General features: G+C 40.0%; 1 protein-coding gene across 1 annotated transcript in view; it reads right to left on the bottom strand.

Annotated features, from left to right (window-relative positions):
• Positions 1 to 266: 266 nt before the first annotated feature.
• Positions 267 to 18,357, bottom strand: part of ACOT12 (acyl-CoA thioesterase 12) — a gene marked incomplete at both ends in the record, with an annotated part of 32,402 nt that continues 14,311 nt past the window's right edge. Inside the window, 9 exons of the mRNA XM_084277931.1 lie at positions 267 to 401; positions 1,223 to 1,349; positions 2,961 to 3,089; positions 4,323 to 4,456; positions 9,898 to 9,981; positions 11,361 to 11,421; positions 11,770 to 11,825; positions 14,789 to 14,939; positions 16,271 to 16,390. Of these exons, the coding sequence (XP_084134057.1) occupies positions 267 to 401; positions 1,223 to 1,349; positions 2,961 to 3,089; positions 4,323 to 4,456; positions 9,898 to 9,981; positions 11,361 to 11,421; positions 11,770 to 11,825; positions 14,789 to 14,939; positions 16,271 to 16,390 (997 nt within the window). The remainder of the gene's footprint in view (positions 402 to 1,222; positions 1,350 to 2,960; positions 3,090 to 4,322; positions 4,457 to 9,897; positions 9,982 to 11,360; positions 11,422 to 11,769; positions 11,826 to 14,788; positions 14,940 to 16,270; positions 16,391 to 18,357) is intronic.

Genomic DNA, 18,357 nt, shown 5'->3' with positions numbered 1-18,357 from the left:
TACTGAGCCAAGTTCTGCCTCCACTTATGTGAAATCCATTAATGCAATCCAAAGTAGAATCTGACCCTTTTTTTAAATTAAAAAGCTGAATTTAAAGGCAATTCAGTAGGAAATCCTTGTATTAGATATTCTTGGGCTCAAGCCCAATATTGGCTATATGATCCGAAGTAACTAGCCTGTGGAAACATGATCAGCACACATGCAGGAGTTCAAACCAGTACTGCTCCATAACCTTTAGAGGTCTCTTCCAAACCCTGGCTGTGCCTTCAGTCCTTCCCGCCTTCCAACTCCAAGAACTTTATACACTGCAAAGCTGTGTCTTCAATGGATTTCGATGAGCCAGTGAGATTTGCAGCAAAGTAAGGCATAACACCTGAAGTCACTCGAGTGAAGTAACACACCTGTTTAAACAAAAATAAAGGCAACAAAACCACCTATGGATTGCAATAATTAGCCATTTCTTGCTGCAGAGCCTAGGTGGGTGTCAAGGTTTTTACGGATGCGAATAGAGAGCACACAGTGCTTCTGAAACCAAAGGCAATAATTAGCAAAACAAGCATGCCTTTTTTACAGTACTTTAGTGCTCTCAGTGTCTTCCCTCCTGCCAGGTCCTCAAGTGTGTAGGTAAATGTAGACAGCAGTGCAGCAAGAAACATTATGTGTAACCTGTTAAATATATGTGCTTTGTGAACAAAGCAGTTGCCTGAAAAAAAAGAATCCTAGACAGAGAGTTGCTGATTGTTTTCAGAAATGTACTTTCTTAAAAAGCAAAAGCCTTCCCATGGAAAAGAATGAAAGATGTCCAGAGATGGGATTCAGATTAACTTTCCTATGTCAGAAATTCAGAAAACTGTTTAATCAGAACTAATTCCTTGAACTTCCTTTGCAAGTCAGTGAAGAGAGATGGACAGCACCACAGACCAGTTTACTGCATACTGTGTATTTTAGGATTGAGTGAATGACTTTATGGAGGTGCACAGCCATCTCCAGTGCTTAGTTTTGATTTCATTACCAACATTCAGGTTGGCCAATGTTGGGCAAGACAGATTCTACTTTGTGGAATAAAGAATGTCTTAACAACCACAGTGAACTCTGGGGAAACTGACCCCTTTTTGTTGCTATTACACTGCTGTTACTGTTCTAGACTGTCAGCTCAAGTGAGATCATAGGCACATGTGATACCACAGGAGAGGAGACAGCTGAGGTCTGCAGAGCTACTCACCGTACAGGAGCTGCTGCTGTCGCTGTAGATCTGGAATCCAGAAGAAAGGATTTCACTTCTGCAGTACTTTGAAGAAGGTGGCATAGACGTGAGGGTAACTGACTTGGTAGCTATTATGTAGGGTTCACTGCAGGGCAAGGGGAAGAATCAAACATTACTTCAAGAAGATGTTAAAAAAAGATACGTGCAAATGACTGCAGCTATACCAGTGACATCATTCTCCTATGAAGGCAAACAAGCTCCTGTATGTTTAAAGATTCAGCTGTCTGGAGTGTCCTTAAGGCTTTGTCACAGGCTCCCATCAAGAAGACTTCTGATGGGAAACTGCAGAACAATCACCCACCTGCAACATCCCCTTTTTAAAATTTATCCTTCTCTCCATGACCCACATTTACAGAATCAGGGCCTGGGAGCAACCCTGACTAAGGGACCTTAAGAGTGTGGCCCCAGCAAGACAGACATGACTCAGTTCCCAGATGTAGGGGGAAGAAAGCAAGCACAGTGCAGAATACTGACTTTTAGAAGTAATGTTCTGCTAACACAAAGAACTGACAAATAGAAGCGAAGAATTATAGGATACACCAAATGGCCCCATTTTTCCATGTTTGATTGTGAAAGAAAAGGAAATTTAATATATATAAAATTAATCAACGTATGTTAAACAGATCATGGGACTTTTTAAACCAATTTCAACAGCAACATTTACAGACACAACAAATGTGTCACACTGAAGATTCATGAAAGGCCAAGCACTTTCTCCAAAATTACATTAAATGGGATCACAAATTCATGTAAAAAAACCCCAAAACAAACAGGAAAAACTCCTAGTTATTTGCTTCAGCATATTGACAGTCCCTCTGGGACATAGTTTTTTTCCAAATTGCCAGTTAGGAATTCTGGCCTATTTTCCCTTATGACAGGCCACTCCTGAAGACTCATGTTGTGGTTTAGGCTGGCAGGCAGCTAAAACAGCCACACAGCCATTTGCTCACTCCCCTCTCCCAGTGGGGTAGGGGATAGAACTGAAAATGGAGAAGGAAAAAAGCACTTGTGGGTTGAGATAAAAACAATTTAATAGAACAAAACAAAGAAAGGAAAATGATGATGGTAATAATAATAATAATAATGCTACATACAAAACAAGTGATGAACAGTACTGTTTCTCACCACCCAGAGTCGATGCTCTGCAAGATAACACACCTCCACACTCACCCCCCAGTTATATATTAAACATGACATCACATGGTATGGACTAGCCTTTTGGCCAATTTAGTTCAGCTGTCCTAGCTGTGCCCTCCCAGCCTCCTGGGCAACTCCCCCCAGCCCTCCACCTCCCCAATCCCTGCTTATGGTTAGCAGGGCAGTATGAGAAGCTGTAAAGTCCTTGACTGTTTGGCAACAACTGAAAATATCAGGGTGTTCTCAACACAGGACTAAGCAGTGACTGGAAAGAAAATTAACCCTGTCCCTGCTGAAATCGGGACAAGTCACTATCAAAGAATCAATACTGAAACACGCTACAAATCCGACACTTGGGATTTACTCCATCACACCTCTGTGTGATCTGGTGTGCAAACTCAGGCAACAACATACTGTATTTTAAATCAGCTACTAATGTGATTTCTTAAAAAATAAAATACCATCTGTGCTCCCCAGTAACAGGTCCAGATAAATATCAACAGCAATCAAAGCTGTGGCTCCAAAGTGCTCACAGATAAGCTTGCAATTGAATACTCACCTTGGTTTGCAGGGTTGCCTTTGAGACATAAGAATCACAAAGTCTCTGGGTTTATGACCAGTCATAGCTGCAGATGTGATATAATATATTTTCTCATCTTCACTGACAGCCTGTAGGACCTCACAAGTTCTGCAAATACATTTAACACATGCAGACCCTGAAGTATGCAATGTCATTCCTTATGAAAAACACAGCACATTCCATCCTAACATTAAGCTTACTGTCTTCATGTTCAGGCAGCAAGGAGGAGAGAGGAACACACAGTGAAAAACTGAGGGTTTCTGCAACAGCTCCCCTGACACCACCTCTCTGTCCCACAAAAAAGCACTGGAAATTGCTGGAGCAATGTCTTAAAACTGTATCTTCTGCATACTGCTGATTCCTGTTTGGAACAACGTTAGCTTGCATGCCATAATACTTAGTGAATGACTAAAAATTGTCCATCTGACAGACCACAGGAAAGACAGTCAGGACACATTTGTAAAATTTTATTCAAAGCTGTGTTCTATTCTGTTCAGATGGGGCCACATGGGTAAGACACACTGTTTTACTGACTTGGAAATACTAATCAGTACCTCTGAGTTTCCACTGCCAAAGCAAGCCAGAATTATCCTTTACTCTGGCTACAATTGATTTATTTAATTTCAGCTTCTACTGCCTCAGCCATAAGCACTGATAAGCTGGTATTCCCCTTTGACCAGTCAGGCTTCAAGATAGTCATAAGAAATCTGAGGTTTTGTCTGCAGACGTGGAAAAGCAACATGATATTTTTATTCTACACCGTATCAGGTAAACAAAAACCCATGAACAACCTTTTACAGCAATTCTGAAACCTGTTCCAATTCACTTTCCACTTCATAACATTTTTCTTAGAACGTGCATTTTGAAGATCCACATTTGGTGACTTCTCACCTTGGTTGTATGAGGAAGCTGAGCATCAGTATCCCAAACAACACTAACAATGAAGGAGTCCACAGCTTTGCCTTACTTCTTGCAGAGAGCATGCACAATGTATCCACTTCAAATTATATGCAATGTACTCACACTAAACATTTTAACACACACACGTCTAACTATGGAATTTTGTTCATTTTGGAAAAGGGTAGTCCCTGTCCCAGCTCTCTCTTTTGACAGTCCAGGGCAACTGTATGTATTTTAAAATCAGAGTGAGGGGAAATTAAATTTTATTTTTAATCTAAAAAGCTCGATCCATACTGTGACTAATGAATCTTTAATGTCAACTTCTTATGGCAATTTCTGCTTAATTAGGTAGAAAAGTGCCAACATCTCAAAAAATATTTGTATCAGAAAAGGTTAATTGTCGGTGGCTTTGAACAGTCTTAAAGAAAGGTACATTCTTACAAGATGTGTTTGTCCCATTGCTGGCGTAAGGTGAAGTCAGACAAAAGGGAGAAGGCTGCATGTGATGGTATCTTCACTTGCATTTCAACTTTGAGCAACAACACATCACCCTCCTCATGAGTCCAGATTTTTATCTGAAGAAAGTGGACAACATATTAAAACCAAAGAATGATCACTATAAATATTTTAACAGCTGCAAATGTTACACATTTAGGATTTAAGCTGATTTTCTCAGGGGTACCTGCAAAACTGTATCTGACAGGTGACAGGCAGATGAGTATTCAAGATTAGTTTTACATTAAAATACAGCAAAAATCAAATACACTGACAGCATAGTGACATCACACAATTTTGATTACATCTGTTTAGGGATAGGTGAATTAGTTTGCAAGTGGAAATGAATGGTCTTTCTCACACTATGCACATATAGTCTCTAAATCCTGTAACACTGCAGGTGCCTTGGAAAAACCTAGCTAGCACAGTTTATTTTTCTTCTGGCAGGACCATGTATATGTCATTACTTTCATAAACAAAAGCACATACACTTTAGGAAGGAAAGTAGAAAAGCTTTTCTCCACCTTGCTACAGAAAAGTCTCCTCATAAAGGCTTCTGACTCCAAAAGGTGATGGGGTAACCTGAGGACCTCATGTAATTGTTTCTGTAAATTTGGCACCAGTGATAATAGAATCATAGAATGGCACAGGTTGGAAGGGATACCAAGGATCATAGAGCTCCAACCCCCCTGCCACAGGCAGGGACACCAACCTCCAGGCCTGGATCTGCACAAGGTTGCTCAGGGCCCCATCCAACCTGGCCTTGAACACCTCCAGGTGTCGGGCATCCACCACCTCTCTGGGCAGCCTGTTCCAGCACCTCACCACTCTCTCTGTAAAAAACTTCCCCCTAATATCTAATCTAAACCTTCTTCCTTTAGCTTCAATCCATTCCCTTTGTCCTGCCATTATCTACCCTTTTAAAAAGTTGATTCCCCTCCTGTTCCTCTGCTCCCTTCAGGTACTGAAAGGCTGCAATGAGGTCCCCCACAGCCTTCTCTTCTCCAGGCTGAACAAGCCCAGCTACCCCAGCCTCTATTCGTAGGGGAGGTGCTCCAGCCCTCTCATCATCTTTGCATCCTCCTCTGAACCCTCTCCAACAGTTCTACATCTTTCTTGTATTGTGGGCCCCAGACCTGGACACAGGACTCCAGATGGGGCCTCAGGAGGGCAGAGTAGAGAGGGACAATCCCCTCCCTGTCCCTGCTGGCCACCCCTCTTCTGATGGGACTTTTTAGAATCAGGACAGGTACTGGTCCAAAATTCTACTGTGTTTTACCCTGTTCCCTAAGGCAAGTTGAGATACTGAAACATAGAATAAATATGGGAGAGCAAGGGAAGATGGTATATAATATTTGGGAAGGAATGGTAGAAACTTTGTTAAGGTTGATTTACAGGAGATAGTGCTGATGGTTACTTAAAGCTTTCCAGAAATTCAAAATTGAAGAGTAGAATCCATTGGATGTGGCACTGATGAGGAGGGGCAGACTGGAAGGAGGCCACACTAGATGAAACAAGTATCCCTGCAGTATGTGTGAGAAAACACAGACTTCACCAAAATAAGACAAACCAAGTAACTGCCTTTCCCACCACCAGTGCTTTGTCTCTGGCAGGGGGGTTGGACTAGCTGATCTCCAGAGGGGAGCTTATCTAGAGACATCTTCTGAGCTTTAAGAATGATAATTTTGGATGGTATATGGATTAGCTCCCTGATCTACCTCTCCAACCTCTGCTTGCCTTTAATTGGTAGCTTGTCTTTATTTAGTAATTAGTGGAGTTCAGCTACTTCAGCTCCCTTTGTCCATGCAAATCAGTCACACCTTGGCCTATGCCCTCCTTCCCTAAAACGATTCACTATTTTCCTTTCCAAAATATCCTTTTCCCCCTCTCCTCTATTCTTTACTGTGAAGCAGAACACCTGGAGTCAATGATACACTGAAAAATTATTTCTAAACACAGTTTTGCCTCTCTTGTCTCACACTTTCAGTATCTTGTCTTGATCATTCTGTATCTATTTCTAGCCGTAGGACTGAACCCTAACACAGAGAATTCAAAAGACATCACCTGCACATAACAGTGTACACATAATTCTTGCAAAAGAAGGGCTTGGCACATTCCATAACCCCTGTATAATGGAAGAGAGTGCTTAGAATTCATGGGCTTTCTTCCCAAATTTTAATCCAATGTGCTAATTTGCTTCTCAAATCCTAGAAAGTTTTAACAGATTTTAATTTCCAAAAATTATTGAACTCAATCATCTCCATTGCTCTTTTTTGCTATATTAAAAATTAACAACTTTTTGGTTGACAGAGCATTTGTGCAACAACACAGATTTTGTATGGTTTCATATTTTCATTTTTTGGAATAGGAATAAAACCTCCAACATAATTCAGCAAGCACCTTGCTGGAGTTTGGGGTAAAACAAAAGGCTTAAGGGCTTTAGAAACCAGCTACATGATGCATGGATCAATATTCCTCTAAGGTGTAGAAGAGAAATCATGTCATCTTAGGAGTCTTCTAGACTTGAAAATTGCAATATGAAATAGGAGGTGCAGCTGTTAAAATGTCTCTCCAAGTGAAATGGGCAAGGCTCAATTATTACTATAGGCCTACAAGTCTCTATATCAAAGAGCTCACAGTGTCACTTTCTACCTTCAAAAACTGTCAATCAATTCAGGGTCATTGTAGTTCCAGGGAAAAGGGAACAAATCCTCTGCATACAGAGAAACACATGCTGCTTTGCACAACTTACCTAGTGGAGTATTTCATTCCAAACTAGAGTTCAGCCTAATGTCTTGCAGAGTGTGACTGCCTTCAGGCAGAGCACTGACCCTTCTACCTAATTCCTACTACCTGTTATTCCAGACTCTTCCAAAGAAACCATTTCATGGGCACTGTTTGAGTGGAGATGCTCCCCTGTGTGTCTACCAGAGAAGACTAAGCAGTTGTTCAGCGCCTACTTTGCTCTGCACACTAAACAAAAGACCTGGCCAATGATTGCGGAGAACAAAAGATCAGCATTATGTGCACATGGTGCCCTGCAGTGCTTAAGGAAAGATGATGTAATATTCTGAGCTAGATGGTCTATGGGATATTCCTTTGTGCTCACATTTGCAGAAGAGACAAAAGTGAGCGTGAAACAGTGATAAAAGAACCAAACTAACAGTTGCCAAGGTGGTAAGTTTCATTAACTGGAGCTGGCAGAGAGCCTTCCTTGGAGCTGCATCTACACCAGTGTTTAGGGATTTGAGCACGCATCTCAATTTGATGGGAGGAGCTGTACAGGGAAAGTTCAAGATAGGTTTCTCACTCTCTTTACCAAAAGGCAAATCTAATCCACCTACTGAGTTAATTTATAGGTAAGAATACAGTCACCTACAGGGACAAGTTTACCCTCTGCCTACTACTGACATCCACACATAGTCAGCAGTCTTACCTCATGCCTGCAAGTAGATACTAAATAAGAAAGGAGAGTTATTTATGGAATAAATGGTATACAACAATTGAAATTACCTACAAACCTAAGTATGGTTTGCTGTCACTGTTCACCTCATACATCCTTCCAGAAAAATTACAAGTAGTGTGCTACCCAGGGTCCCTGCCACTTCTTTAAGGAGTATCTAATGACCAAGAATGCCAGATTATGTAGGAATGGCCAGAACAGGGAGAATGGATGGCTACTCTCCATCCACTGACAGCATCAGTGTGAACTCATCCTACATCTTGCCTGAGATTCTGCTAGATTTAACTCATACTTCAGTTAGATGAAAGAACAGCCAGAAAAAGCTACTTGAGGTTTTCCAACAGATAAGGTCTGAGTGGCCTAGAGGCAGATCTCACTAACAAGACAATTGTAAAATATCCAAAGAGGCTAGAAAGTTCCAGACCCCTATAATGCTGGAAAGTACCTGGCGGCTTGCCAAGAGAAGTAATATTATGCTGCTTAAAATCTCATCCAGAATGTTGATGGGTTTTGGTTTTTTGTATGAAGTAAATTCTTCACAACATTTGGTGCCAGTTCTATTACAGATTTCAAGCACTGAGGATCAACAAAGAAGCTGAGATTGTGGTAGTCCCAGTAGATCCAGAAAGGAAGTTTCACATGGATAATAATACAGTCTTAGCAGAGGATTGAACATAATGCTTAATGTTTTTAGTCTGATTTTTCAAGCTTGCTTCTTCCAGCATGAGTGCTGACTATGATTTAATTGGCATGACACTTTTTACTGAAAATTATTAGCCACTAGAACAACCTACATATCGAACTGGCAGATCTACCATGACTTGAATTCCTTATGATCTATATTTGCTCTTACTCAGGTAGCTTATTGACTCGATGCAAGAATCACTAAATGTGGTCTCACATCGTGTTATATGCAGGAGACCAGCCTAAAAGATTATTAGTGGGTTTTTTTCTTGCTCCAAATCATCTCTGAATCCACATGATCTTAAAGAAATCTGTCAGTCACTAACCATGTATCAGAAGCAAATTCTTAATATATATCCCTTGATAGTTTGATAAACAGGCACAGTGATTAGGTTAAAATCAAGTTTTCCTAACTAAATGATCTTGCTACTTGTTTTCTTAACAGCATCTTTGGCTTAAAAGAGATTCCTTACTGATTTTGAGCTTACAACACCAATCAATGAACAGAGAGGTGCTTTGCTTTCAGCTTTTAGGCTTTTGCAATGTTTTAATAGAAAACGGTCAGAAAGAAAGATATATGAAAGGAAAAATGTGCACAGAAAAAGAGTAAAGTGGTCTTCTGAGAAGATGGAGAGTGAAAAATGTGGTATATAAATTGCTGGCACCTGTCAACTTGCAGTGTCTGCTTGGAACTATCACAAGATCATAGAATCATAGAATCATAGATCGGTCTGGGTTGGAAGTGACCCCAAGGATCACAGAGCTCCAAACCCCCTGCCACAGGATAAGATAATGCCTGCTCCTTAGAAACACCCCCCATGTGCTGCAAAACTGGTAAAGGCAGTATATTGCAGACTGCTGCACACAATTTGCTTAACAGAGTGGCATGAGACCCCCACAGAGTGTCAACAGCACAGCCTAAACAAAGATGTCCAAGTTTGCTGTTTTGCTGGAATCAAAAAAATTGGCAAAAACACAGAAGCACCTCAGTTGTGGCAGAGAAAACACCTCACAGAAATGAGGTACGTGTTGGTGGTTTGGCACTCTGCTGTGAGTTGCTCAACAAGAATAACTGACCCATTCCTGGCAAGGCTGCCTTTCTAGGCTCCCAAGTTCCATGCTCATCAGTCAGACCATCTTAGAAGAACCTCACCGCAGTTCCAGGCTGCACAGCGTTCTGGACAGTCAGAGGTTGCTTTGCCACATTTCAGGGAAAGTCTAGGACTTTCAGTTTTCAACCCTGGCCACCATAACACCAAACACTGCCAAGCCAATGTATTTATTTACAAATGTAAGACATTGCTTTTCTCTGCCTGCCTCTCTCGTGGTGAAACATAAAGTGGCTATGTAGCTATTCCACAAGTATGCACTTACATCATTCAGTGTACTGGTTATTTCCCATCCTGGTTTTGCTGCCAGGTGTGTCAGTGCAGCTACATTGCTGTAACTCACATATGCCTGAAACATAAGACAAATTTCTGAAGATCAAGGCGTAAATGTACATTTCACTAAACATTCCAGAAATGAGACGCTCTTTTTCTGTCATTACCCCTCAATCACAAACAAATGTGTATTTTACCATAAGTGTTTTCCTTCCAGAAAACACAGTCCAGTAGTTTCTGAATTAAATACTTTCAATAGCTAGATTATGTGCTCACATGGCTGTTGGCAAAACAACGGTAATTAAGTAACAACAAACTACTACTTTCAGCTTCTGCAATTACACAGCAGCACAGAAAAACTGTGACCACCAGCGAGATAATACAGGTAACCTCTCAGACCACTAAATTAATGGGTTTGCCCACCTTCCTCCAAAGGAATTAATATTCACTAGAAAATTAACCTCTTCATTGCTCTCAAGCTGTGGTGTATCTTGGCAATTGCTTTACACAGCAGGCTCAGAGCAGAGAAAGCGCAGCTATATTCATTATTTATGCTTGACTACAGTGGATGGAGTTCTCATTCTCGTACAAAGAGAATACAGCTTTAGAGTCTTAATGATAGGTTTTATTTTAATATTAAATAAATATAAGTAAGTCATTTTTATCATTGTGTGCGTATTTATGTTTACTGTTTTGCAGAAATAAAATGCTCTGTTAACAGAAAATCACTTCCTACATTATAATTCTCAATTATTTATCTTTTTCATGTAATAGAAAAAGACTTGGTAAAATTTCTGGGAGCAATTGAGATCTTAAATACAATGAAAACTTAACAACAAATTTTGACACTGAACCAGCATTTACGGTGTGTATAAATCCACCTAAATTCAGGTTCAGTACTATTCTTTCTATGAGACAGGCACAACCTCTGGCCCAGCATGTCCAAGCCAGAAAGATGTACTACTTGATGCAAGTATCCAGGAACAAACATATATTTTCACCAGTTTCCCACAGAAACAAAGTTTAAGCTTTCTCACTGTTCATCTGCCTGTTGCCATTGCCAGTTCTCACCCCTCAGTAGTAGAATTTGCTAAATGGTCCTTTGTGGTTTAGCCAAGCAAGCAGCCAAAACAACCATACAGCTTGTTTGCTCATTTCCTCCTCCTTGTGGGATGGGGGGGAGAATTGAAAATGGAAAAGGAAACAAATATTCATGGGTTGAGGTAAAGACAGTTTAATTGGACAACCCCCTCCCCCCCCCCAAAAAAAAAAAAAAGAGAGGGAGAAAGAAAGAAAATAATAGTAATAAAATCTATAAAACCAGTGATAAACACCACAATGTTTCACCACCTGACTTCAGTGCTCCACAAGACCTGATATGGCTTGTACAATTGTTTTACACACCCAGAAAGTGTAAAAATACCATTTAATGCAAATAGATGATATGTAGATTACCTGGTTGCTTGTCTCCCAGGGATCAGAAGGTTTGTCTTCCTTAGCCAACAGCATGCATTTTCTAAAACAAAGTTCCAGAGAAAAATAATAGCAAGACTTAGTTCTGTACACTTTCTTCTATATAAGCCACAATCACCTCTGTAGGCTTAACAGTCTTCTAAATCCTCTACAGGTATTTTATCAATTTTTGTTTGTAAGACAGGTTTGCAGTAAGTCATATTTCTTCCCAAGAATGACAGGAAAACTATAGAGGAAAGTATTTTTGAGATGAATAGCCACTAATAATTACTTGAAAATCTAAGCAACTTAACAGTAATGTCTGAAAAGACTTTGAGTACTTAACAAACTTCCTAGATGTTACACTAAAAACTAAAGTTTTCAAAATCAAGTTCTTGTAACCCAACTGTACCTGGCCAGTCGAATTCTCTTTCGGGCAATAGCTCCATGGTAACGCCTTATTCCATCCTTTATAGAAAACAAATCAGACAGTAACACACCTGATTATTTTAGCACACACTCTACAAAAAGAGAACTAAAAATTATTCCTTACAGATGGACAAATGCCAGAGACATAGTAAAAATAAAGAATTGTACTCTGTACATTGGACTTTTCTCAGATTAACTGGAGTTTATTTTTGACTTGACAATATTCCCTTAATTTGGCAAAAACAGTACAATAACAGAATGTTGTATCACAGTGTGGAAAATGCTGGGAAATGTTGCTTTTGCAAATTGAAAAGGGTTTTTGTATTGATGATTTGAAAGGTGAAGGACTCAGGCTGCCTCAGCATAAATCCTTTGTAGAGGGATTTAGGAAGATAAGGAAGTTTTGCTGTTAATTGTGTTCAAAGAATTATCTCCCAATTAGAATACACAGCCCTGTTAAGGGATGCAGATGAAATTTATATCCATACACCGGACAATTATATAAGTGCCTGAATTGTGACTCAGGTAATGAGGTGGAATGTAAGAGTTATCTGGCTCCACAAACAGATTTCTGCCATGTTCAGGTTATCAGGTGATTTATGGGGGGAAAGGGGGGGTGTTGTGGTTTGACTCAATTTTTAATTGCTCTGGGGCCCTGTTCCAGTGGAGATAGCTCACGGGAAAGGTGCTGCTGCATAATTAAAACTGAAGCCTGGATGGGGGCTCTGGATTCCTTCAACAAACTTTATGTCCTAATTAAGCCCCACTGTTCAGACAACAAACATTTGTCCTGGACAAAAGAAATATTTATAACTTAGTATCCTGACAGACATGAAAGCACCTAAGTTGAGCTTGTACATTTTGAAAAACTCAATCCATAGGGAAACAGGGGAGGGAAACTTTTTCTTCACGTGTTCTAGGGATACATATGGTGTTTAATTAATTTTCATCAAATGTTAACAGTTATTATTGATTATTGGGAATGTCAATTGTTTGAATGCTTTGATTGTAGCTATTGAGCTATTGTGCACACACTTCTTTTTCTTCCTCCTTGCTTTACCCCTATCCTCTATCTATCATGGAGTACCATCTATAAGATGGCAATGTTAAGCCATGGGGTGGCGTGAAGGACTGTGTCCCTCAAAGAATGCCTCTACCAGTGGACATATGTCTCAACATTGTTGAAACATTGCACCTCTTGCTATTACTGCTATTTGTGATAAAGGGGACTTGCTAAGAAGATGCTTGTAAAGGGTTAAGGAGGACTTGCTAACGCAGTTTATGGAAACCACCTCTTGGAACTCATTATAATACAGAGTGGGACAGGTGATGAATACCTACAGGTGTATGAGGTAACCTAATGATTTTGGACAGGGATATGGTATAAAAATGCTGCAGGCTCTGATCAAAGGTGTGCCTAGTTTGTTAGGTCACTTGCTCTTGCAAGAACCTGTAATAATTTACAGCTTTACTAACGTGTCTACCTCCAGTCCTTTCTTAGGACCATTGGCATTTCTAACAACAGCAGCATTTTCTGGTCCTAAAGCCAGGGCAGCCAGGCAGTGCACCACACATTCTATTCTTTCTATTTAGTGCCACCCACTAAATAAATTATTAATCCAATTCATCATCATCTAGTGTTCAAAGCACACAAAGGAAGCATGGAAGAATTCCTGTTTTAGCATACGTGAAGCTGGGACACAGCACAAGCACTGGGCAAACAGACGTGATCTGCCTTTCAAGGTGGCAGGCCTTTCTCTTCTCTTATTATTACTCTGCCAGGGAGAGTTTTTGGTTTTGTTTCTTTTTAAGCACAGAAGTGACCCAGAAGCATACACCACATAAAGTGCACTAAAGGTCAATTGGACTTGTTATTTTCTCTAATTTTACGAGCTGACATGTAGCTTCTGGAGTAAGAACAACTTCCAGATTAGTGCATCTCAGCTTTCTTTAAACCCAGGACTACATAATATTTTTTGAAGACACCTCTTGCCTGTCTTGCAGAGCACTGACATACCAGCTGTCATCTTCACTCAAGTGACCACTAAAATTCTAAACTACCTTGAGCACATACTAATTTTCCCAATTTGCTCTCCTGATTGTGAAAGAATGGGTGTACATGTTCCTATCTCAACGCATGCCCCCCATGGCAGGTCTTGAAGGGAAGCACTGTTTTTCTGACAGAGGCTAAGCTACCATGGCTTCTTTTTTCTTTTATTTCTTTTTTTTTTTTTTTTTTAAGAGGCGGTCAGTTTTTCCTCTTGGAACAGTCTGTAATGGACAGCAGTGAACCTTACCACCTCACCTATAAAATATAAGTTCACTGATGTTAAATAAATGATTATTTAATTTCTGTCTATGCTGGCCCTCTAAAAATCTCATAATTGGAGCAGTAAAGTTAATGACAAATGACATCACAGCAAAAAATTCAACAGGAGTATTCAAACTGCTCTTATCAATGAACCACTTGCAAGAAAACACATGCTGAGATCTCCATGTCCAAGCAACTGTAAAGCCCATCCATGTCATAGGACTTGATTTTTACAGACTTCTCTTTTAACTATTTCTCATCTTCCTTAAGGGTTTATAAAGATAGTTTTACTCTCTAAATACTTAAAAGTTTCAATCAGTTCTTTTGCTGTCTGGGGAGCTTCTAGTCACTGAAAACTGCACAAGACAGATACAGACGTGCAAAAATCTGCAACAAGCAGATTCTTCTTCCCTTTTCATCAAGTAACTACAGAAATTCTAATGATGGCTACCCTCCACTACACCTCTCCTTTTGGATGACTGAAGTTAACAACGACAAATCTCTCACCCAAAGGCAAATACTTCATTTAGCTTTTCTCTCCTGCGAGAAGATGCATTTCAGTGCACAGCCCTGCTTAGTCATTGCTTTCCCAACAATGTTATAGCAGCTGGCTGTGTCACACGCGGTGTGCTGGGCCGGACCACGTAATGTCATGGACACATTCATTCTACTCCTGAGGATGAGAGCTGACCTTTGCAGTAGGTTTGATTCTGGGGAAGGTGAGCAGCTCTCCTTTGTCATTTACAGTGTTAAAAATGAGAAAGGCGCTGTTAATATGCCGTGCTTGGTCCTTGATCCATTCCTCGCAGTTATAAGCCTCAACACGGACACCAACCTCCACACTGAAATAAAAGTTTAAATTAATTATTGAGCTACTACAAGTGATGCAGAAGCAGCCCTGAGACATACTAAAAAGGGTGGCTATACACTTTCCTGTGTGCAGGGAGCCTGACTCAAATACCTTCTGTAGCATACAAAATAAATTACTCTGGACTGATGCATTTCAGAAATAAAATAAAGGTGACACTAGATAAATACCATTAATAAAAAGAGTGAAAACCGAGTCAAGTGGCAAAATATGAACACCAGCATATTGTGAGAACAGACAGTAAAGTGAATAGTATGATATTGATTTGACATTCAACAGAGGTATAGTACGAAGGTAATGCATGCCCTGCTAGCATTCTGCAAGCACCAAATACACCTACGAAGAAAACAGCCACAGAACAGCAATGACAGGGTAACATTTGTCCCATGTACAGGGTCTGGAGGAGGAATTACTTCTGCCTTCTTGTGGCTTGTCTTAATACACCTCTTGCAACTTCTGAACATGTCCTGCTGCAACAGGGCTCCACATTAAGTTGTGTCACACCACTGGCATAACAAGAGGGTCTGTTGTCCTCTACTGCTGTTCCTGTTGGTGGGGAAACAGCCTAGCAGAGAGGTGCTATGCCTTTGCCAAAGGCCACAGAAGAATCATTCTCTGTGTCTCAAACAGAACAGTAGCCCTAAAACTGCAGAGGAGATCATGCATGCATAGGAGAGAGAAAGAGAGTAACCATTAGCAGGCAGGATCTGTGCAAGACCTGTTCAACAGCCACACCACTAAATTCTAGGAGCAGGTGTTCCATGTGCCAAAACCTGTTTCATGCATGCAGTCACCATATACTCAACTAAAGATAAAATTTCAGCATGGGCTGTAGCCATGTATTCCAAACTGCAACAGGCAAATCCTCAGCCCTGTGTACACCCAAAGCAATGCTGGGAAGAAACAAAACAAAGCATGAATTTTGCCAGTAAACAGCTATAAATAGAACCCAGATCTGCCACCAAGACAGGAAGATTCTAGCAACAAACCAAAGGCTTCTAAAGAATCACAGGACCAAACCATTCCTTGAAAATCTCTGAATTTCAGAGTGATATTTATGGTCTGAGTTTGCAGGGCTGGGATTTGGTTACAAATAATCTTTTAATTGAGAGTGAAAGTCAGAGAAATAAATTTTTAAAAACTTTCACTGAGAAAAGTAAAAACACAGACACAGATATATCTCTCAAAGATCCGGCTCATAAAATAATACATTCAATAACGTAAATCCTACTGATAGCTGAAACTTGAAACATGCATTTAGGCTGGTGCACAAGTCAAACAGGACAACCAGTTGAGGAGCTTTACCTGTTCTGAAATGTATTGTTCACAATGGCATTGAAGACAAGGCGGTCACCCACGACGGACGGTCCCCAAAATTTAAACATATTGACCGATTTCAAGACGGGGTATGAACGACAAAGGCGGCTGAAAGAGAAAGCAAGAGAGGCAGAGAGAAAAACATACAGCTGTGACAAAGAACCTCCTCTGTTATGGTTGAAGTGGGTAGTGATTAGAGCAACCAGGGTTGCACAACCTAGATGATCACCGTATTGCACTATTTTATTCCGTAGTCCACTGACATAAAGTTAACGTGTTCGGCTCCAAGAGCACATAATTCAAGCTTCAGACACAGTAATACCACTTATGTCATGCTGCTCCATTTCCAATACACTTTACAAACACTGACTAATTAATTCCCACTGCTTGATATTACCTTCTTTTAGAGCCAGGCCATGAGTCTCTTACCTACAGAGTCACAACTCGCCTCACAGAGTTTCATCAATTTCTGTATGACTGCATGGAGAGTAGGATATTGCTCAGTGTATAAAAATGCCAGATCATAAAGCCTTTGAACAATTAAAAGAAACCTGAGCAGAGAGGTTGAGCACCAGAAAGTGTTCAAGCAAGGCAATGTCAATCTATCCTTTCAATATTGGTACTTTTTGCTTGTTTGTCAGATGGGTTTTTTTAGTGTTAAATGAAATAAGAAAGTATTTATATTATTCATATTATGGCTAAATACATAGTTATTTGCTTGTTGTTTGTTGTTTGTTTTTTTTTTTTTAATTTGGTCTGGTTTACTAAATTACATGCAGTTTGCTACTAGTGCTAAACTGGGAAACTTATCTTTGCATATACAAAGGGATAGAAAGATATTGAACTGATCACTTATCAATTCAGAAACACAGAACTGTTGGCTGAATTTCAAAAGCTGCGGGCACAATAGTGTGGTACAAACACAGATCTTAGTCATTCTGTTCCCTTTGCCCTTCCAGCTGCTTATTGCATCCACTCGTCTGTCGTATTTCAGACCTGATCCTGCACTGTGTTGAACTGCATGTAACCAGGGCTGTCTGACCCAGTTTAGCTGGGTTGTCCCACCAGATCTCTTTGACCTGCTTGTGGAATAGGCTGTAGCCTCTCATAAAACTCTGATGGTCTAGTACAGAATGTTGTCTGTGCCAGGCAGGTACCACTTCCATGAGCATACTAGAATAGCTGCTCTTTAGCTAAGTACAACAGACAAACAGATACACACCTGATCAAACCCAGCTCCACTGCTAAAGGAAAAGGTTTTGCAATACTGTGTCATCTACAGTCAGGAATTCGAATAACCCACCACTTTTCTGACCTTCACAGATGCTCCAGAATAAAAACTGATCTTCAGTACAGATACAGCTTAAGAGTTCGTGGAACTGGGATCTAGTTTGTGGAACTGGGATCTAGTTTGCAAGCTCTCTGGAGGGAGAAAAAACCCTAGATTTCTTCATCAGTTCTAAATGTCAAAGTCCCACTCTTCACTGGGATCTCTGCATCACATGAATAGGGAACCATATACAATAATGCCCTTTATTTTCAGACTTTGAAAAAACACACTCTACCCTCATACATCCACACTCTATCCTCATCTCCTCCTCAGTAAGAATCCCATATGCAGATCCTAGAATAGGTTTTTCATTATGCAGTTTTTAAACTTGAAAATACAACTTTGTAGCATTCTTAGCTTTTAACTTAACTGCACTCTGCAAACTAATGTACCAGTATTGTTAAATGCACACAATTATCTGTAGCTAATTAATTGACTGGTACATCTTTTTAATAGACTAATACATTCAAACGACTTTGTAATTTCATTAAGAATAATTTGCTTTTCTGATTTAAAAAGCTTAATGGTGATCTTATTTACAATGTTGACTATAAAGATGCAAACACAATACTATTGAAAATAAGAGAGGAACAGAACCGAAATTTGGCCAAAATATCCATTTTTTTCCTGGAAAACCATGCCCTGAATGCTTCTACTGCAAGCGTAAGAAATAAGAAAGTACAGATTCAGTTCAAAATAATATCAACAATATTAAAATGGCTTTACTGCAAGATTTCCATTTATC

The sequence above is a fragment of the Gallinula chloropus genome, assembly GCF_964237585.1.
Source record: "Gallinula chloropus genome assembly, chromosome: Z".
Lineage (NCBI taxonomy): Eukaryota > Metazoa > Chordata > Aves > Gruiformes > Rallidae > Gallinula > Gallinula chloropus.
This window is presented reverse-complemented; position numbering and strand designations above follow the sequence as displayed.